The following is a 23586-nucleotide window of genomic DNA, read 5'->3' on the forward strand; positions in this document are numbered from 1 at the left end:
TATTTGTTACATCATTCCATTGTCTGCTTGCTCCATTACTTTTCAGGAATGGAGAGATGTGTACCACACCTGTGTATAATATAACACTTCATTTTGACATTTAATTTTGAAGAAAGAAATATTCCTAATACTTTGAAAGTAATTTAAAAAGTACAGTAATATCCTTGTAATTCTCCATTCCTTGAAAATAATGTACCTCATCTCTGCTTGGAATGGACGGTTACTCAGATATTAGCCTCTATGTAATGCAAGCAATGTGGAATCGAAATGTTATCTAAATTCCATTGCCATTTGCTATGACACTGAACCCTGTTGCACACATTCTAACTATCTAAAGCCTTGCAATGTCTATTCTAGGGATGCACGGTTGCGTGATTCGCTCCTCATTAAAACAACAGAGCATGAACTGACGTCAAAATTTGCTTCGTCAAAAAACATGAAAAAAGCTTTATATTGACAAAGAATGACTTTTTAAATTCGGACACATAGTCAAGTTCAAGTGACAACATGTAAACATAACAGAGTAACCTCCCTTGGTTAAAACCACTATCGGCACTGGGGAAACTAAATTTCATTCATACCAATATGAAAATTGATAACATTTTTCGATGAAGTTATGATTTGATTAATTGACAACGTGCATGTGTACAGTGCTTGCAAAACACAGTTTAGTGGATCTTTTTCACAACATCAGTTTTTGACAAATGACAAATGAATACGGAATTCTTATGTACGGTTTGTGGTAATTTGGCGTGAATAACGTCATGCTAAAGAATGAAAATAATTGACATTTTGGACAAAATACCACTGAGAAAGCAACAGTGTCAGTCTCCTCAGACCAGTACATCTGTTAAGGAGATGTGTGAATCGAAAGGCAAGCAAAACCTCGACTGACCTCGGTCGTTCAAAAAAAACCTGTGTTCTTCAGAAAAAAATGGTTGAAAGAATGTCCATGGCTCTCTCAAAATGATCTTGATGCTATGATATGTGACTGCTGTAGCCAAAATAAAATGAGCAATATAATTTCCGCATATCCACACTATTTTGAAAGACTGTAATACAGATATTCCCCCCCTACTTTTTCCAAATGCCCCTCCCCCTTTGTTTGGGGGCGACAAATCCGCCCTAGATGTTCAGTTCTAGAATAGACACTAGCCTTGTATGAAATCACAAGAAAATGTTAGAAGGCATCTTTCCCTTTTCTTTACCTTGCTGCTCAGTGAAATGTTGGAACACTGCAGGATCTTAAATGACATACCTGTAAGGGTTTTTGGAGCTCCCTGTGGTCTGTCTGGTGATGGAGTCCTTGAAGATCTGTCGACGGTATATCTTCTCCTCCACCGACCCACAAGTGATCAGTCGGTAGATGACGACATTCTTGTTCTGGCCAATACGGAACACTCGGTCCACGGCCTGGGCATCTGTGGCAGGGTTCCAGCTGGGATCATCTGCATATTGATTGGAAGAAATGCAACATGTTATGTTTACTTTCCTCAGTAAACACATATTCTGTCCATATTTGGTCACAGTCCTTTTCACCAGCACACAAACTCAATCTAACCCACTCAGCCACCTGTTTCTTTCGCAAAAATGGAAGCTTAACAACTGTAGTCTAGATCATGGACTCTGTACCACTTGAGTACACTGGCATGGCCCCCATTGCCAAAGCTATGAATACACATTAGAAAGTGGTCAGTTTTATAGGGCAAGTCCCATCCAGGAGTCACACTCTAAAGTAAGGCACCAGTACATGTATACAACCTAACCCACCCATCCAACAATAGCTGGGACTCTTCCTGCCTCCCCTCCAAAGTAAAGAAGTGTAATCTTGAAGAAAACATTTGATCATTTTCTAAAGGCATTGTGTATTCAAAGGTGTAAAGACACCAGGAAACACATACAAACAGCAACTGTTGTTTGGGGATTGGTTGGACAATGTAAGAAAAGCCAGGAATACATGTTCCATTATTGGTGTTTATACTATACATTACTAGTTACAGAGTGTTTTGAATGGGTTTTCAGGACTGTAAGGCGCTTGTAACTTCCATATTTCGTGAGCCAAACCTGAAGGAAATACAGAATTTACAATTGTCTTACAGTCCCTTACACCCTTTGAAAACACTGTGACGAATTTATTACCCTTAGGATCTTTTGACTGAGCTTATGTTAAATAACATTCAACTTCGGCAGAATGGGACCCAAAACGTTTCACCATGATTTTACGACCAAACGATCATAAAGGGAGATAACTCAGGATATCTTAGTTTATGATAAAAATTTGAGATTTTGTTACATGACAAGTGAAACACAGAAACATTTGACCTTTGGAAATATTTGTTGACACAAACAAATAAGAAATTATGGCAACAATTCTATTGCTCTATTTATACTTATTGTATACGTCAACTGTACAATTTTGAAACAATGTTTGCTCGTACAACCCATGTAGTGTGTCACATGACCCATGTAGTGTGTCACATGACCCATGTAGTGTGTCACATGACAGATGTAGTGTGTCACATGACCCATGTAGTGTGTCACATGACAGATCCACCAACATGGTTTCATATGCTACTATCTTATCAGAAGTTTTACAAATCTATCCAAAGGGAAATACTAGAAGATAAGGTATTGATAGAATTACTGTTGTCGTCTATCTCTACTGTGAGTCCATCCATGGCAATATCAGTGATTAACGATGTTAAGGCAGATGACTGTATGGGACCCCTTAACATATGATTATTAATGCATGCCAATTATGTATTTGAACACTGTAATGATAAACAGAAATGAAGCCATATTTAAACTCTGTGAAAGGAATCTAGTGAAAAAGACATCCTTCATAGAACCGTATTATTGTGAAGAGACACGGTTTCTTTTGCAAGAAGTATGTAAGTATGTCTTGCAATATTGTAAACACTCACAAATGACCACCCTGTCTGCTGAAGTCAGTGTCAGTCCCACACCACCAACCTGAAGAAAAGAACAGAAAAAGAATGTATACGCATAATTTACCAAATGGATGTCATTTTCTGGAACATTTTGCTCCATGTTTTGTGGGTGTAAAATTATGATTGTGTATCCAGTGTCAAGAAGTTTTAGCTGGAACCAAAGGTATGATACAAATTGATACAACTGACAACTAATTTGATGTGGTGACCATTTTAACGTTTTACAAACCTTTGAAAAGCACAAATGTTTCAAAAACGTGAAAACTGGATCCAGTACCCTTTACAATGATTTTCAACCTGTAAGATTGCAGCATGCTGTCCTTAACTTTTAACAATTAACAATTATTACAGCCAATGCATTGTATATTTTACCTATATACTGAAACTGCTACAAGGGCCAATTTGCATTTTATGATTTAACAAGTTTTACACAAGGGCTTGCGCCAAACCAAACTACCAAGTAAAATACTGAATTTGTCAGCATGAAATAGTTTGATGTAGAGATGAGTCATTCAGACGAACTTGTCAATGACAGCATTGTCTGGTACATAGGGTCGTGGGTAACCTAGAAGTCAAAGTGTTCGTTCGTCACGCCAAAGACCCAGGTTCATCTCCCCACGTGGGTGGAATGTGTGAGGCCCATTTCTGGTGTCCCCACTGTGATATAGCTGGAATATTGCTAAAAGCGGCATAAAACCATATTCACTCACTCACTGTGGTTCATCACTCAAAATGGATGATGGACAAACTGATATTAATACAGCACTGAAAAATGTGAAAGACTTCTCCAAACCTTTCACATGTTTGGACAGACAATTGTTACAAACTGGATAAGCTGCCACAATCATTCAAATCATTAGAATGCATCACCAATCAGTTCAATGTGACTGTACCTGTGTTGTGAGCAGGAAGACTGAGAAGGAGTTGTCTGCCTGGAACTTCTGTATGCGTTGGTCTCGGTCACACAGTTGGGTTATGGTGCCGTCCAGACGCATCACCCTGTGTCCCTGTGGGTAATACATACCTAATTTGGTAAGTGTCTCATTGTTAGTTACTTGAACTCGGACATCTTCAGAGATTTCTCGGCTCTGTTCTGTGATTTGTCGGTTGCGTCCTGAAACTCACACATCAAAACACGGCATCACTGGAAGTAGCACCCGCCTCAGTGAAGTTTGTTTTTAGTTTCTACTGTTTTCATTTTTATAATTATCCATCTTTGACCACCTGTGTTAAATGAGTGTATGTATGAGGTGTTGTCAGAGCTGTAGAATATTTTCTAAGGAAAGGATTGTCACTGCAAAAGAGCGTAATACATGAGACGTAAACAACCTCCGGGGCGCATGACTTATGACGCTGTTTTGCAGTGACAATCCTTTGGTTAAAAAATATTCTGCAGTGACGATCTTTTCCTAAAAAAATAATCTATAGCTACAAAAACACCTCATACCTAAACGGATACAACAAGGGTGGTCAAAGATGGATAATTATAAAAATGAAAACAGTGGAAATTAAAAACAAAACTCACAGAGACGGGTGCTCCTTCCAGTGACGCCATGTTTTGATGTGTGAGTTTCAGGATGTAACCAACAAATTACGGAACGGAGCCGAGAAATCTCCGAAAATGGCTGAGCGTGTTTCAAGTATTAGCGACATTGTTTCTGATAGGGGTGTTTTGTTTATGTTATTACCGCTAAACTACCAATATCGCTGCAATTGTTTCGCGAGTCGGCTGCATTTGTTTACATTTGAGATGCAATTCCTTCAAATTTCCTGCAATTCCTTCATATATCCCGTGCTAATATGAATCTGCATCACTTATCCAATTTTTCTGGTTATGTTTGTTAATGCACAAAAACAAAGAAAAAACAGGTCTTTCAAGTTTTTTTTTGTTGCAACTGCACAAAATGCTTTTGCAAATTTTGCATCTTTAAAGGATAACTAAAGTACTGTCAGAAATTGAAAAAAAAAAGTTTTTAGGCAGTTACCCTGTATCCCTCAAATTTACTCAACTGAAAATAGGATTTATCGAAATAAATCACTATGGCCTAATTCGGCATTCAGTGGGATGTGAAAGTTGATATCTAGAAAAGCATGTATACTTGCAAAATCGGGCAAAACTTAGAGAAAAAATATGACTAGCTGCTGAAGACAATAGATCAGACTATAGATGGTAATTAGGTCACTCAGGTATGACAATGGATACCTGGCATGAAATAAATGAGCTGAATACTGGCACATGGGGTCATCTCAAAGACATTTCATACTTTTTCATGTGTGTTTTCATGTTCTTATGTCTCATCTGTTGATTAACATCTTATATGTCTTTCTTTCATGAAGTTTACGTTAAGCTATGTAAAATAGTATTATACTTGATATGTAATGAGAAGCAAAGCATCAAATGTCTCAAAATATATAGGAATATCGACAGGACTGGATACTGTGATATCAACCATCCCTACTCCAACCACTGTCTGCTACACCAGTCCCGGTTTTGCTTTTGAGATGACCCCTGCTACCTGTTTCTTTTTATAGTGATAGTGAGACTCCATGGCAGCTACATCCTTAATAGTTTCAGCATGAACATTATTGTTTTTGACGTTATCATAAAGCTAAGTCTAATTTCAAAATGGGTACTTAAAAGGTGCTCTTTGTAAGACAATATCATCGCACACTAATTTGCATAAGGCCATGGCCTGTTCCAAATAAGTCGCTTCGAACTTTGAAAAAATCTACGTGGCTCATTTCTGCGTTAACCTCTCCCCAGTCAAGTCCTTTTTCAGTCCATCCTGGATTCCGCAAATTGCAGAAAAAATCGCAGAATTTACCTTGCCATGCAGAAAAACGTCTGGATCGCGGAAAACACATTTTCATTAAGAATCCGTGCAGAATTTGCCACTTTTGTGTCGCTGAATTTATTTATTTTAAAACCTCTGAAAACTGACTCAGCCGAAACGAAAAGTAGAGTTAAAAAAGTCAAAAGTAGGATTGCTTACACATAAAAAGGACTGACATATTTATTGTAATAACATTTTCAAAATAATCATGATTAAAAATAAAGTTTTAAGCATCTTTCAACTCATATTAGATGAATTTTTGCAAGCTGAAATTATTTCAGATTTCTTTTAGGTATAGAATTGTTTGCAAGAAACCGGAAGTTGTTAGTCTGCATTAAAGTTACAATTGAGAGGAGAGAAATATGTTTCAGCGAGTGTTTGATTCTCAAACACAGATAAAGGTGTGTGTGCTTTGTCATCAAACTCAAGACGTGATGTGTACTGTTGACTTAACTTTATATCTGTGTTTGAGTTTGAGAATTAAACCATGAAGGTCTGTATAATGTTTTTGTTGTTTTTTTCTAAATGTTGTAACCGCAGAATGTTTTGCAGAATATTGAAAATTGGAGTGCAGAATTTGCTTAAATTTGCCGCGGAATTCTGAATAATGTGCTGCGGAATCCAGGAGGGACAACTTTTTTCACATTTCCTATCTCCCTACCACTGGAACTGTAGTAAGGCCAAACTTATGTGAACAGATATTTTACTCTTTCACATGTCAACTACATAAAAATTGTACAAAAAACGTGACAAAAGCAGTCATTCTTATATTTCCAAGAGTACTTTAGTATGTTAGGAACCTAAAGATCCTGCATTCTTTCAGATAAATTTAATCCTGACTTGGAACAAGCTAGCAGTGCTTATGAAATGTAGCAGACAAAACCAACCTTGAGAAAAATATTGTTGAAGCAAATAATTGTTTGACTATGAGAAAACATGATCGATTGCTTGGTCATTTAATCATTGTGCCAGTCTTCAATTACTTCATTTAATCTGACCAACATTAGTGTGAAACCTGCACTACCATGTATGAACCCTGCACTGCCCTGTATGAACCCTGCACTGCCCTGTATGAACCCTGCACTACCCTGTATGAACCCTGCACTGCCATTCATGAACCCTGCACTACCGTGTATGAAGCCTGCACTGCCCTTCATGAACCCTGCACTGCCCTTCAAGAAACCTGCACTGCTCTGTATGAACCCTACACTGCCCTGTATGAACCCATATGAGTATGAACACACACCCTGTTGGTAACCACTTTCTGTATGATGTCCAGCATCTTGCGTGACTGAGAGAAAACCAGACAGCGATGGCCCTCTGACTTGAGGTTGTCCAGCAGGTCCACTAACACCAGCAGCTTCCCTGACTCTCCGATCAGCACCTCGTCGTCAATGTGGTTGATCCTGTTGGCAGCACTCTCCATGCCAGATGGAGAGTCACCTGAATCGTTCAGACTGCAGGGGAAAAGAAGTCAGATAGGGATAGGAAACATTACTGAAGTCTGACAGGGAAAGGGAACACATTACTGATGTCTGACAGTGAAAGGGAACACAATACTGAAGTTTGACAGGGAGAGGGGACATATTACTCAAGCCTGACAGTCAAAGGGAACACATTACTGAAGTCTGACAGTGAAAGGGGACATATTACTGAAGTCTGACAGGGATAGGGGACACATTACTGATGTCTGACAGTGAAAGGGAACACAATACTGAAGTTTGACAGGGAGAGGGGACATATTACTCAAGCCTGACAGTCAAAGGGAACACATTACTGAAGTCTGACAGTCAAAGGGGACATATTACTGAAGTCTGGCAGGGATAGGGGACACATTACTGATGTCTGACAGTGAAAGGGGACACAATACTGAAGTCTGACAGGGAGAGGGGACATATTACTCAAGCCTGACAGTCAAAGGGAACACATTACTGAAGTCTGACAGTCAAAGGGGACATATTACTGAAGTCTGACAGGGAGAGGGGACATATTACTCAAGCCTGACAGTCAAAGGGAACACATTACTGAAGTCTGACAGTCAAAGGAGACAGTGTGAGTGTGAGTGAGTTTAGGTCTACACTGCACTCCGCAAATATTACAACAATATGGCAGTGCTCAGGAAATAGTCGAGTCTGCATCAGACAATCCAGTGATCAACATCATGAACATCGATCTATGCAAATGGGATGCGATGAAATGTGTTAACGACTTAGTGAGCCTGACCACCCTGTCCTGTTAGTCACCTCTTACAACAAGTATGGGTTGCTGAAGACCAGTTTCATGGGTCATTTCAGATAGGGTAAGGAAAGTGTGTCTGGGGAAGCAAACCATTGTGAAAGTTAGGTAAGGAAAGGAGAACATCAGAATCTGTTAGTCAAAGACATTTTTGGCACATGGTTGCGAAGAAAAACCATCTGAATCAGGAGGGGAAAACATCACTGGAATAAGGGAGGAAACACATTATCACAAGGATTTAGGGAGGGGACTTTGAAAGGCATTTTGAGAAGATGGAGAGTCAGATAAGGACAAAGATACATCAAATAGTACCAACCGCTGATCTAAAGGGATCAAGATTATTTCACCCCATCTGCATACAATGAACCTATCAATCAAACCCAACTGCTGGTGTAAATATGTTCAGCTTCTGTTCTGTACATCCCACTGTCTTCTACTAGTTCTAGATGAAATCCCTTGTCATCACAGTGTTACTGTACGTTTAAAGTATCTTCTTCTTCTTTTTGTTAATTATATACAGTATACATATACTGAACATCAAAAGAAACAAAATGCTGCCTTTCTGTCAAGTTTTTAAATAGAAGACATAAACATGAATGCTTACTTTCATGGGATTTAATTTTTTTGACAGTTGTGTTTCTTTTGCTGTTCAGTATATATATATAGCTCTGTTTTCTACCTGATTCATACCAGCTTGACAGCGCTACAAGAATCTGTATGAGAACATTGCATCACCTGAATAAATCAGTGGCTCATCCATAAAGTCTCTCCTTATCCAACTTAGTGCAAGAATACCATCATAACTGGCAAGGAGAAAATATCAGAGTGTGTCGGTAACCTACCCATCATCGCCATCAAGACCTAGCTGGGCACAAGCCCGGGTGGACAGCAGCCTTGGATGGTCACAGATCTTCTTGAGGACAGTCAACGCCACCAGTGGCGATTTGCTGGTCATCAGCAGCTGTCAATCAAACATATAGCTGTCACATTACATCATGGCAAGTTATTTATACTGATCACAACTACAGGGACAGAAAGCTAGGTTTTGGAGGTGTTCCACAAAGTAATGGAACAAACTGTGACCCAAATTATGTTAATGAGACAAACATCATGAGCATTGACATTTGCAATACTGGGTTGCTGAAGAAAGATTCTAACCCAGATCTTCATGTACTGAGTGCAAAGAGCTGTTAGAATTACTTCACTGTTTCAGTACACAGACTGACTCTTATAAAATATTCCATTTCTGACAATGACAAGGCTGTGCATGTCAGATTTTCAGGAGAGAAGCTTTTGGCCCCAAGAGGCTCATTACTGCAAACTTTGATGTGGCCTAATCTCACCTCTTTAACACTGTCCAGAGCAAGGAAATCTTCATAAATCTTCAGCTGAGTTTGTGTAAGGAACAGCCACACTACCAAATCATTCTTCCGCCCAAGAGATGGCATTCTAAAATAAAACAAGTAACCTTTTTAAGGCTTTACATTGTTGAATATTTTTTTTAAAAACTCCAGCTGCAACTATTCATTTCATGCCTAATATCAAAATCATCTAATAATCCACATTAAACCTTATGACGATAAAAATAAATCTGTACAATAGATGTCTTAGGTTTGACTTTAGGAGCATCTGTTTCACTGTAAAAGTACATAAACAATAAAGAAACCAGTCTGATCCAAAGAACAAACCATCAGAATTTGTTTTACTCAGATTCAATGATTGCCTACATACAGATTTCATAAATTCATCACTGGAGCTCGCAGCAATGATTCTGATGAGACTTTGTCTTTGGATGGAGCATATTTTAGTCAGGGAAGGGTACAGAAACAGTGTTGAAGTGTTTTATTTTTTTTCCATAGCTTAAAAAAGCCAAAGCCAAAGCCAAATGACAATCAGTCTTTCTGAAATTTGTGAAAACTTCGCTTACAACCAAAATCCATTCCTCACACTCAGTCCATCTACCCATCCAAGCACCTGCCCATCAATCTACTCACCCTCCCATCCATCCATGTGTCTGACCACTTATCCTTCCATCCATCCTCCCATCTATAGAAACAATTAACCATCCTCCCACCTATCGAACCACTTAACCACCCTCTCATCTATCCAGCTACTTACCCATCATCCCATCTATCAAACCATTTACCCTACCATACATATATCCAACCAATTACCCGTCTAACCATCCACCCTCCCATTCCTCTGTATACAGAACTAGTTACCCATACATCCCTATATCTAACCATTTACCCATCCATCCATCCACCCCCCCACATGCCCAACCACTCACACATCTACCCTCCCATCCATCCATTTATCCAACCACACACTCATCCAAACATTCATTCATCCTGCATCCTTATAACCAACCACTTTCCCACCATCCAGTCAACCATCTACCATAAGATAACCAGCAATCATGCATCTAATCACACTGATCCCTAACATGAAGCATTAAGGGTAGTACTTTGTGAGCTCTTTCTTTCCATCTTCAGCTTTCTGTTCTCCTTTGTTCTTGTCTGTCACTTCTGCCTTGGTTCTCCGAAGGAAGTATGGCTCAATGATCTTCTTCAAACTCTCAGCCATCTCCTGCCCAAGTCGTCTCTCGCCAGCTGTGGCATCACGCTCTCGAGACTGGAACAACATTCACTGTGCTCAGAGACTGACAGCAATCTTCACTCACAAGCTAACAGTCACATTGGATATAGCTTTAATATACTGTGATTTGACCACAGACATAAATATTTAAATGCTGGGACTAATTTTGACCTGTTCCAAATGTGACATTTGGTTCCAAGTCTGCAGCAAGTGGAGAAAAAAAGAAGAGAAAAGATCCATTCTGTATTTAAAAAAACCCTAATTTCTCAAAATCAGAATTTTAAAAATATCCAGTTTTGGACAATTTAAAAACATTGTCCCCGAAGAAATACAAAATGGTTGTATGATAAATCACACCCAATAACATGACGGTGTTATGACCAGTATCCTGATGCAATATTTACATTATATATTTTTCAGTTCATATTCTATTTTCTGATCAAAATACAGATTCAGGTGACTATTTTAGCAATACTCCAGCAGTATCATGGCACAGGACACTGATATGGGCTTCACACGTTGTACCCATGTGGGGAATCAAACCTGATGTTTTGGCGTGACAAGTGGATGTTTGAACCATTAGGCTACCCTGCAGATAGTTATGTGTACATGTTCAAAACCTGGGAAATACTGAAATTTTCAGTCACCGATTCTAGCATATTTTTTTTAATGAACCCAAATCCTTCATTCACATGACAAAACACTTTTACAATAACTTTATAAAAATTTGGTCGATTTTAACATTTCCCCCCTGCCAAATACATCCCAAAACCATCTCCCAATTAACAGATGGCTTTTCATAAGTAGGCACACACAACAACAAAGCAAAGACAGTGGAACTCCTCAAATTAAAAACAAAGGTGAGCAAATTTGTTGTTAAATGCTGCACGCAACTCTATTCTATCTATGAGACATGGCCTGTTAAAAGTCAAGCCTGGACCAGACAATCCAGTGATTAATGTAATGAGCATCAATCAAGTAACCCCTGGGGTTATTCTACACACGAGTGACTATTGAGCCTGACAATCATACGATTAAGTCTCCTTCTTTCTAGAAATTTTCACAATGATTGGTATAGAAAATATGTTCTCAATTTCTTACCCGTATAATGGGATTCTCATACTCCATTTTGAATGTCCTGGCTGTTCCCAGTAGCTGTCCTTGGTGCACAAAGTCAAACAATGCCCACAGCTCCTGAACAAATACAACATTCATATGGAGATCAATAACAAAACTACCTCATACATCTTTGACAAAATTTGTACTTGAACATGACAGAATTTTATTCAAAATTTTGTACTGATTCCAACTAATTCATTATAGGTGTGGTATTTAATATAAAATTCATCGGTACACGGTATCAAATGAACACAAAAAGCAGACTTTGTGTAGTTTGTGTGTGAAGTGAAAGTTTTCTCGCTGAAACAATATGCAAACAGAAAGATAGGTGTTATTTCTATTGCCCAAACAAGTGTATTAGGGTAGACTTGTCTTCACGTTTGAGTGAGTGAGTGAAGGAGTTTTCTTTTACGCTACACTTAGCAGCATTCTAGCTATGTGGTGGCAGTCTGTAAATAATTGAGTCTGGACCAGACAATCCAATGATCCACCAGACAATCCAATGATCAGCAGTACTAGCATCGATCTACTCAGTTGGGATACAAATGACATGTCAAGTTGACTTGAAGTTGTTATCCCAAAAGTTTGTCTATATTGTACTTCCCAGCTTTTAAAATGCCACTCGATGTTACCTGCATGACATTTCTCTTTTCCCCACCATTAAGCTGACATGCTTGTTATACCTGGAATAGTCCTTAAAGTGACATGAAGCCCATGTCACTCACTTTCCCTGAAGTTCTACTTGATAAAGCATCAAGTTAACAGTGCCATGGTGCAGGTTTTGGATATTTTTGTTGACTCTAGCCATGGTGAAACATGTGGTCAAAGTTTCACAGTGTAGTGTAGTTTTACGCCGCTTTTAGCCATATTCCAGCAATATCACGGAGGGGGACACCAGAAAATGGGCTTCATACATTGCACCTATGTAGGGAATCGAACCCGGGTCTTCGGCATGACAAGCTAATGCTTTAACCACTAGGCTACCCCACTGCCCCTCACACACATTAGTAAGTTCATCATGAGACTTTAATCAAGTGTTTTTCAGGGTACCACGAATCCGTTGGTAGATGACCAGATGGTGGTCACACGAATACGTGCAAACACCTTGTTGCGGGTACAGCAACGTGCAGTAAACATGGACAAAGTACTGTGACTACGAGTATGTGTCCCAGTCCACCCAGCTGTGAATGGGTACCTCATATGGATGGGAAAGCCACATAAACTCAGTGCGCCTGGTAGGCTGCAAGAGTGGTATAATCCCCAGTGAGTTGAGATTGAAAATACTATGTGCTGTTGTGATGGAGATCCAATGATCGAGGGAAAAACAAAGCGCCCTTGAGCAGTTGAACCACCTGGATATCGGCGCTATACAAATATTTAGTAGTGTAGTGTAATGTGGTGTGGTGTGGTGTGGAGTGGAGTGGTGTGGTGTGGTGTGGTGTGGTGTGATGTGGTGTAGTGTAGTGTTCAGGGTTGTGAAGCAAGTGCAAGTCAAATTAGTTCCTTTCTACATGCTTAAAACAATGGATACAATCTGCGAAAAATAGCCAACAATCTTTTGCTTATAATGCAGCTTTAAAGTGAAACAATGCCCCCTTACATCTTAAACAGTCTCCGACTTTTGAGCTCTTTGGTTTACAGAACAAGACCTATTTCAAACTGCCTCTCAAGACTGGCTTCCTTTCCCAACTACTTAGAGTGGTTAGATCATGAACTGCACTTGCATTAATGTACTTTATATTCTAAAACGACTTGAGTCATGTGAGTATTAAAATTACCAGTCAGAGACCATACTTCAGTAAGTGAACTGAGTGAGAGAGTGATTTCACACCGCTTTTTGATAGAAAGAGAGAAACACAGAGAGTGATAGAGAGAGACACAGATAGAGAGAGAGCGGAGAGAGCAGAATTGGGCTTCACACATTTTACCCTCACTGGTCAAAACAAACCATATTTCTCGGCATCTCTGCTCTCAACACTCACTCACCCGGAGGTTGTTCTGGACAGGCGTGCCAGTCAAGATGATTCTGTTCCTAGCTGGGATTGCATGAACTCCTTTCGTTGTCTTCGTAGGGTTCTTGATCTTGTGACCCTCGTCCAGAATCACATAGTCCTGAAATAGTCAAAAACACTTATTTTGAGGTATGTTAGATGGAACCCATTTTATTATCCCTTAGTAATAAAAGTGCAAAGCTTTGGATTGGTTATTAGCCATTTCATACAAAACCATATTAAAGTTTCACAGGTAGTACTAATCCATCTCACTTCGTTCCAACCATGAACTTTGACATTGAAATCCAGATCCAGATTGAGAATTCAACTATGGTTACTGGCAATATATGAATTAATTTAAAAAGCCAAAGGCCATCAGGGCTACTTAAGTAAGCATGGAGCTTGCCCACATCATATTTCACTGGCACCTGTTATCTCCACTTACAAACAACATAAATCAAACGAATACAATCAAGTTAAACGTTACATTTGTATTGTAATGCGCTTAACATTTTTCAATACAATGATCTTCGTGTGACAGTGAGATAATATTGTTGCAAAACTTTTGCGGACAGACTTTTAAATAAGACATCAATATTTGACTTTATCATATTCATGCACATTAAATAAAGAACAAATTATCTGAGATTTCAAGCCAGTCAGTTGGAATAGTAATAACAATATGTTGCTGGTTCAATTCACTATCAAATAGCATTTAGCTATAGTCAAGCAGCTATTTCAAATGCTAGTTATTGGCCCTATTGGTGTAGACTGAGTGATTAAGTTTTGTCTTTCACCACTTTTAGCAATATTCAAGCAATTTCACAACAGTGACACCCGAATGGCCTTGACATATCGTACCCTGTGGGTCAGCAAACCCAGTTCTTCAGCAAACACTTTAACGACTAGGCTATCCCACTGTCCCAATGTTATAAAAGAACGAGAATTAATAACAAGATATCTACCTTAAAAACTGTGCTCAACCAGACAAATTTTGATCCATCTTTCTGAGTGAGTAAGATTTTACATCACTTCCAGCAGTATTACTGCAGTAGCATGGCAGATGACACCAGACATGAGCTTCACACATTGCACCCATGCAGAGAATTGAATCACAAGTCTTCGGCATAACGAACAAACACTATAACGCCCAGTCTTCCCTACTGTCCCAGCATTACAAAAGAACGAGAATTAATCACAAGATATCTGTCTCTGAAACTGTGCTCACCCAGACAAATTCTGATCCATCTTTCTGGGATAGCTGTTCCGAACTTGTGACAACGAGACCGTAGGATGTGAGACAGACACCGCTACGCCGCTGCACTTTGGACAGAGCTCGCTCCTTCTCCCGCTTGCTGTTGCCGTGGTAGAGAGTCACACGGATACCTGGAGCCCTGGGGGAAGAAGTGAACAACGAGTGAGTCGGTCAGTCAATGTGTAAGTATTTAGTATCACATCAGCAAATTTACAGTTCACGGATAAACTTAATTATCATATTTGAAAATGAATTAGTAGAAAAACCTACTGTGTTGGAACATCAGAGGTATACACTGAAATTGTAATGGCTACGTTTTCGGTTTTAAATCAAATTTAGAGCTACTATAATTTCGTTATATTCCTCTACGTGTTTAGCTTTAATCAAATTTAGAGCTATAATAATTTCGTTATATATACCTCTGACTTTCCAACACAGTAGGCTTATCTCCATTCTGCCATAAACATGTCACTAAGGTTTACAAAGAATACATACAGTGTTGAAACATCAGACGTACTTAATCACATACCTCTGAATGACTTTGATTAACCAATCACAATCCTGTATTTACTGAAGTCATGGTAGAATCTCGAACAAAGCTGATGGAATCTAAAATTGGATTTGTTTTCATCTTTTGGTGTTGGTATTCGAATTAAATATTTTAGCATCATGATACGGATCATATCGCCATCATAATATCAGGATTCTTATCTTCACAGTTTCATTGCACAATAATCTGGCAACATATTGTCATGACTACAATTTCAGTATAGCAATGTATTGTATCGCTTGCTGTATGCGAATACCAACTCTGCTGGAATGTTATCCCATAAATCTCCCACTCACCATCTCACCTTGAAGGTACAACTTAGAATGCTGGGTACTTATTCTCGAAACGTTCATAGCCCTAAGAATTCTTAACTCTGATCGTAGCCAATGTGTTAAGAATGGGCTTAAGAAGTTCGTAGGGCTAAAAACGTTTCGAGAATAGCTAGCCTGGACTTCAATAGGGGCAAGTAATGGGATCACTTCCCAATTGCTAAGACCGATGCTCATGCTGTTGATCACTGGATTGTCTTGCCCAGATTAATTACAATTTGCCATCATATAGCTGGAATTTTGCTGAGTGTGGCGTAAAAGTAAACTCTCTTACTCCCACTCACCATTTACTGAACTCCTTCTCCCAGTTGCCGATGACAGAGACCGGCATCACAATGAGCACCGACTTGATCTTGTCCATGTCAAACATCCCAGACAAGAACCCAATCACCTGGATTGTCTTCCCTAATCTGAAACATTTATTGCAGGGTTCAAAATACCCCATATATTATCATGCCATGGCACGATTAATATTGAAATGGCATGGATATAAAATGTTCTCTGTGCCGTAATGGCATGCCTAAACGTTATGAGACATGACTCACCTTTGGTCATTTAATCCCCAAACAAAACACTTACTCCATTAACCAACAAGTAAAAACATTTATTGACTATATTGCCCATGATTTCAAAGGAATTATGATGGATGATGTAAAGAAATCTGGTTAGCTGGCGAAGTTTTGATGGTGCGAGAGATTTGTGTACCCCATGTCATCTCCCAGAATGCCACCCTTCTTCTTCCTGTAGATGTCCCAGAACCAAAGGAGGCCTTCTTTCTGATGCGCATAGAGCTTCTCATAAAACTCCCTGTACAGGTAGAAGCCTTGACCAAGATGTTCCATAGTGCCATCTTCCTCCTCCGAACTTCCCCCACCATACTCTGCTAGGTACGCCTGGAAATGAATGTTTGCTGGTTTTAAGTGGAATTCTATATCAGTTTGGGAGAAAAATATATATTACCTGATCACTAAAATACATTGTCACTTCTACAAAACCAAGGCAATCAAATCTATAGTAATTCAAGATTTTTGACATGTAAGAGATAGTGAGATAGTTTTTACCCGGTTTTTGGCAATATTCTTGAAATAACACACAAAAATGGGCTCCACAAATTGTACAAATATGGGAAATTGAACGTGGACCTTCGGAATGATGAGCTAACACTTTAACAACACGGAAATCCCACTGCAGTTTAAGGGCAGTCTCTGCGCAGAGTATGTAAATCGGTTTACTTTTACTGATATTTGCTGCAGAGCTGGAACCAAATGTCAGCCCCGGAGCAGGTCTATATAAAAACCTGAAAGCATGACCAAATTACTTCTAAAATGAAAAATAATGAGTCAGCTAGTGAGTTCAGTTTTATGCCACATTCAGCAATATTCCAGCAATATCTTAGCAGGGGACACCAGAATGGGCTTCACACATTGTACCCATGTGGGGAATTGAACCCGGGTCTTCAGAATGATGAGCAAAAGCTTTAACCACTAGGCTACCCCACTGCCCCTTAAAAAGTAATGCCATATGATCTGAATAATTGAATTAAAAGCGAAAGTCTTATAATGCTCATCCAGTCAATGGCTTTTAAGCATCCTATCTTTAAAAATGTACAATGAATGTAGTTTGTAACAACAAACAATATTAAGTCATTTCGATTTCAAATCACACACCAAATGTCTGACTGCTGCTTAATATACTCATAAAACAAATTTCCAATCACTAACCTCCATTTTCTTGATCCGTTTGGCCAACTTTTCTGTGTAGTGGATCTTCAGGGCTCGCTTGTTGAACTCCAGGGCTCTCTCAACCTGGCCATGAGAAGCCAGCTTCTTGGCCCTGGTGACCAGCTTGTTGAACATGACCTGCTCATCTATCTGGTGGTCACCATCGGAACCAGAGGGCTGTCTGTCTTTCCACTGTGGTTTACTGGACATGGGGGATTCTTGCTGCAAATTCTGAACTTCTGTGAATGTGATGGAGAACACATTTTATTTACCCTTGTTTCTTGTTTAGTAATGCTGTTACGATTCACTAGCATTTTCATTAAATCAAACTGTATCCTTGGATGAATTCAATTATTTACTAGTATTCAGCTTCTGGCTTGTTATTGCAATTGTTACCCAACATTTGGACTACTGGGACTGGTGCTATACAACTGATCAATCATGAAAAATATTTAGTTTGCGTCATTTATTTGATCTTCCTGAATGTGTTTGTAAATGAATAATAAATCTAGAAAATACATATAGCTCTTTCTTTTTCAAATTGCTCAAAACACATTTTGTCATCGCAAGCAATTTTCTATTATTTCATTTAATGATAATTGGACCACCACTAGATATTTGCATATGTTACCCCAAAATTGGGATTATACCGTATTTGCCCCATACTGGGTTCACAGCATGCCTGCTGTTTACGGATATTCCAGGTTCATGAAATGTCTAACTGGTGCCTGAGTGTGGCAGTACTTTTCTTCCAGTTCAAATATGTAAACCTCACTGAAGCAAAAGGTGATGATTTTGACAGTACCAGTCACACAACAACCAACTCTCATTCACAGTTAGAGCTAGAACAATTCACCCAATTGTAGAAATATTAAAATATTCATCTTTTCAGTAAGTTCTGGAACATTTTGAAACTAGTATGATCCCTACTGCCATTACATCTGGCATGAATCAAAACTTTCTACATCAAGAGTAATCCTGCATCAATTATTAGGTCATATTTTCCGTCCTAAAACTATAACAGGACGTGACATATTATACAGCTTTACCCTGCACATGACAGCAAATGATATGGTACGTTTTAAGGCAACAAAACAGTTTTTTTCTTATGTCATTGTTACTGTATATCCAAATGAGTAAAAGTTTCAGAGATTTTAGTTAAAGGCCACATGCAAGAAAAAAATCAAACATAATTAACGTATTATACAACTTCATGTGTGATATAAATCCCACCCTGTTTGTTGGCAAGTTTTTCAAATAGGTTGATCTATATAGCATCAGACAAGTGGCATCTCTCTTATCACAAAGTTAACCTGCATGTTTTCACCAATACTAGATTTTCTTTGCTACTGCAGCAACTGTGTATGCACTAGGGTTGCGATGAATCCAAGTATAATACATTGAGCAGGGCAGAAATCCCTTCGCCTGATTCCTCTGCCAAGTTACTTTTTATTTCAGGCAATCAAATCATGGTATCTTACTTGTCTGTGGACTACTAGATAATTTCCACTTTTGGTTTGAAACTGCATATGTAGAATTTAATTTCATATCTGCTCATAATGAAGTTATTAAAGTATGCAATAATAATAATGTAGAGGTAGTAGAGAGCATGTCTGTAGTATTACACATTACTTTCAGTTAAACAATAAAGTGATTCTTATCATGTTTTAATCTTGAGAGTGTCAAGGTTACTTGACATAATAATGACAATAATCAGTGACAAGATTACTGCCAAGTTAATCAGATGAGAATGCTGATTATAATCCTGCCTGTTTTGGATATATTCCATTTTCCAAATCTTTGATAAATTAAGACTCAATTAACAGTAAAAACACTCCTTTTAAAAAAAATCACGAGTATTTGATTCTAGAAATCACAATTAATTAATTGCATTCATGACGGTATATGCCTTAGTATGCACCATGGGCACCAGCTTATGGCACAGTTTAATATCATGTATGCATCGCCAAAAGACAGTCACAAAAATGACTAAGCAAAGCCTTTTTTATGCCACTAAATGATATGAATGGAACACCCACCAGTGGCTGGACTGATAAATCTCGTGATTGAATATGTCTGTATTATAACTAAATTTTGCAACTGGTTGACATAACAAAATAATCGAAAGATTGGCAACGACCATAGCCTGTTTCTCGTACGTATTAAACGTACGCACAGAAAAACTGACTCTTGAACGTTTCAAAGCTAGCCTAAGGTCGCGATGCGGTCCTGTACAGTCAAAACATGACCCTGCATCAGGATTTAGCCAGCCTGTCACATTACCGCTCAGCAGCTCACCTTTGAATGGTCTCTTATCACTGATAGTGATGCCACCAAACTGTCTCTCCGTGTTTTCAACATCAGAATCCATGACGAGTGTTTCTGTATCCACAATGATAGTCAAGTCAAACCACGAGACACATGTCGATGATATTCAGCCTTTCGAAAAGTGCGCCAATAAGCAGGAAGTTCTGTGTAAATGTTGTCTTGCAGTTACCGCCCTTTAACAAACTCCTTACATAGTCCGTAAACATAGCGTTGTGTGGAGCGTTTACCACAGATTCAGGAACCCTGTCCTGCGAGTAGACTGACGCTTAAATTAAAGGTCACATGCAACCCCCCCCCAAAAAAAGAAAAAAAACCCCAAACAGACATAATTAAAACACAAATATCCCTTGTTCATGTTATAAAAATGAACTGGTGGTTGTGAAAAAACAAACACATAATCATACGCGTATAATCGCTAATCAAAAGTGCAATATTTTGTATTTGGGTACCTCCCTCGAAACGAAGCAGCCGCGATACCGAAGCCAGTCAGGGCCGGTGCGTGCGTGCGTTACGAGTAGATCATTTACTGGTATGTGGACATAACCAATATTAAACGATTAAAGTGCCGCTCATGACCCCATACTCCGGACAGGCATACTGTTTCAAGCTCCTCGACCCTACACACCGCACGTGGGTTATGAGCACAGAGCAGCATAGCTGTTAAAACTACTTCTTGTTAATTTCGCTCAGTGTTGTGACTACTGAAAAACAGCATATAGAAGATAAGCTTACTATTTTGTCAATTCAGTTTGAGTCAAATATTTGTTATTAGTGTAAGTAACACCACAATAGAGTTGTAGTAACGTTTCATGTCGGCATATCATAGCTCACTGGCTTCCATTCTCGGTTCACCGCGAAGACAGACTAAACTGTGTCGATAAAAAAACTTCTTTCACACATTCTTTTAAGTTTTAGAGGGGAAATGCACCTTTAGGTGAAAGGGATTTGCAAGTAATAGTGACAGATTTGTGACTTTAAAAAATGTTAGGGTGTATTTGAGGTGTGTTAAAACTATGACGTATCGTCGATCTGATCTGATTACACGGCGTTGTTTGAATGTTTCTTGTTATTGCTTCGAAACATCTTTCACATGCACCTTTAATTTTCACGAGGACAATATACTATTAGGAAAAAGGTGTTTGCAAGTAATAGGGATATTTTCGTGATCTAAAGAAAATATTGTTTGAGGTGTGTGAAAAATGTGCGATTTCACCGATCCGATCTGATCCGAAACTGGAATACGTCACGGCGTTGTTTGAGTGTTTCTAGATATTATTCTAAAACGTCTTTCACATACACCTGTAAGTTTTACCAGGGCAATTAATGTACCATCAGATGAAAGGTGTTTACAAGTAATAGTGATAGTTTTATGATTTTAGAAATAATATGGTGTATATGATGTGTGTGAAAAAAAATGACATATCGGCGATCTGGTCTAATCCGCCGTTGATGTTTGACTTTTATAGTTAACTTCTTTCTCCCTTGTTGATCTTAGTATTTGACAAAACTGGAAAGGTGGTTACAACGCTTTGTGATAGTTTTAAACTATCTGAATTTGAGCGGTGGGTGTACAACACATGTGTTCTAGTGATAGCTTTTCTTTCTTTAACATGTTTAGGGAGGGATATGTCGTCTCATCTATTTTTTCATTCATTCACATATGTATTCTTTCTTTTGTTCTTTTTCTTCATTTCTTCCATTCATTCACATATAATTCTTGCTCCTAATTCATTCATTCATTCATTCATTCATTCATTCATTCAATCAATCAATCAATCATACAGTCAAAGGGTTGTGAGAGTATCCCAAGGCCCAACTTATAGTCCCAGAATACTCGCATCTCAGATTAAACAAAAACATTCGCAAAGGAGTGAGTGAGTGACTTTGGTTTTACGCCGCTTTTAGCAATATTCCAGCGATACCACGGCGGGGGACACTAGAAAATGGGCCTCACACATTGTACCCATGTGTGGAATCGAACCCGGGTCTTCGGCGTGACGCATTCGCAAAGGAATCCACGAGTATTGAACAAGCCAAAAACGTATAGATTGATTGTTTTACTGTAAACACCATATAAAGAAACCCACTGATGAATAAACTATTTAAGCTGGAGCTGAGTGAGTGAGTCAGTGAGTGAATATTGTTTCATGTAGCTTTTAGCAACATTCCGGAAACATCACGACGGGGGACGCAAGAAATGGGCTTCACATATTGCATCCACGTGGGGAGTCGAACCCGGGCTCTTTCGGCATGACGAACGAATGCTTAACCACTATGCTACAATATTTAACACCACCCCGCTGGACCTGAGACGAAGATGAGAGCGGCAGAGAGATGGTATTTTAAAATTTGGCGCTCTAGAACATCAAAGAAGGATTACATATAACTATATGGTTGGGCTATTCCGTTGTGACTTGCTAGGTTCACCAAACTTCGTGTATATGTTAATTATTAACCATAGATGTGCCATTTGCTATTTTGAAGTTTCTTTTCAAAATTTTGTGTTTTGGCTGTTTCCATGGAAACGCGACTTAGTGCCAACTGTGTTTGATGGTTTTATCCGGAGCATAACTCTTAAAGTTTATGTGCTGGGTTCACCAAACTTCACACACATGTTAGTCATTACCACTGATGTGCCCTTTGCTATTTTAATCCCCCCCCCCCCGAATTTGTTGTTGTTGTTTCCATGGAAACATGACTTGGTATAAAATGTGTTTGATGACTACCTGGTTACAGCATATCACCAAAATTCTACATGCCAAACCTAATACACAAGTTAATCATGACCCACAGATATGCGTAATTTATTTGCAAAAATGTGATTATTCTCATTGTGCGCAACATGAGAGCCAGTAACAATCTTCATCTACGTCCACTTCATTGTGCGCAACATGAGAGTCAGTAACAATCTTCATCTACGTCCACTTCATTGTGCGCAACATGAGAGTCAGTAACAATCTTCATCTACGTCCACTTCATTGTTCGCAACATGAGAGTCAGTAACAATCTTCATCTACGTCCACTTCATTGTTCGCAGCATGAGAGTCAGTGACAATCTTCATCTACGTCCACTTCATTGTGCGCAACATGAGAGTCAGTAACAATCTTCATCTACGTCCACTTCATTGTGCGCAACATGAGAGTCAGTGACAATCTTCATCTACGTCCACTTCATTGTGCGCAACATGAGAGTCAGTAACAATCTTCATCTACGTCCACTTCATTGTTCGCAACATGAGAGTCAGTGACAATCTTCATCTACGTCCACTTCATTGTTCGCAACATGAGAGTCAGTAACAATCTTCATCTGCGTCCACTTCATTGTGCGCAACATGAGAGTCAGTGACAATCTTCATCTACGTCCACTTCATTGTGCGCAACATGAGAGTCAGTGACAATCTTCATCTACGTCCACTTCATTGTTCGCAACATGAGAGTCAGTAACAATCTTCATCTACGTCCACTTCATTGTTCGCAACATGAGAGTCAGTAACAATCTTCATCTACGTCCACTTCATTGTTCGCAGCATGAGAGTCAGTGACAATCTTCATCTACGTCCACTTCATTGTGCGCAACATGAGAGTCAGTAACAATCTTCATCTACGTCCACTTCATTGTTCGCAACATGAGAGTCAGTAACAATCTTCATCTACGTCCACTTCATTGTTCGCAGC

General features: G+C 39.0%; 1 protein-coding gene across 2 annotated transcripts in view; it reads right to left on the reverse strand.

Annotated features, from left to right (window-relative positions):
* Nucleotides 1–20078, reverse strand: part of LOC137297642 (DNA excision repair protein ERCC-6-like) — a 40637-nt gene extending 20559 nt beyond the window's left edge. The window contains exons 1-14 of one of the 2 annotated variants that reach the window (XM_067829540.1): nt 19882–20078; nt 17584–17822; nt 16568–16755; nt 16147–16272; nt 14957–15122; nt 13724–13849; nt 11720–11812; nt 10488–10654; nt 9364–9469; nt 8863–8981; nt 7032–7242; nt 3845–3958; nt 2925–2973; nt 1259–1448 (exon numbers count right to left, since the gene is read on the reverse strand). In XM_067829540.1, coding sequence (XP_067685641.1) covers nt 1259–1448; nt 2925–2973; nt 3845–3958; nt 7032–7242; nt 8863–8981; nt 9364–9469; nt 10488–10654; nt 11720–11812; nt 13724–13849; nt 14957–15122; nt 16147–16272; nt 16568–16755; nt 17584–17822; nt 19882–19954 — 1967 coding nt within the window. In that variant the 5' untranslated portion in view covers nt 19955–20078. The remainder of the gene's footprint in view (nt 1–1258; nt 1449–2924; nt 2974–3844; nt 3959–7031; nt 7243–8862; nt 8982–9363; nt 9470–10487; nt 10655–11719; nt 11813–13723; nt 13850–14956; nt 15123–16146; nt 16273–16567; nt 16756–17583; nt 17823–19881) is intronic. The other variant, XM_067829548.1, reaches the window with a different exon arrangement.
* Between the last annotated feature and the right edge of the window lie 3508 nt (nt 20079–23586).

Source organism: Haliotis asinina, chromosome 1, assembly GCF_037392515.1.
Source record: "Haliotis asinina isolate JCU_RB_2024 chromosome 1, JCU_Hal_asi_v2, whole genome shotgun sequence".
Lineage (NCBI taxonomy): Eukaryota > Metazoa > Mollusca > Gastropoda > Lepetellida > Haliotidae > Haliotis > Haliotis asinina.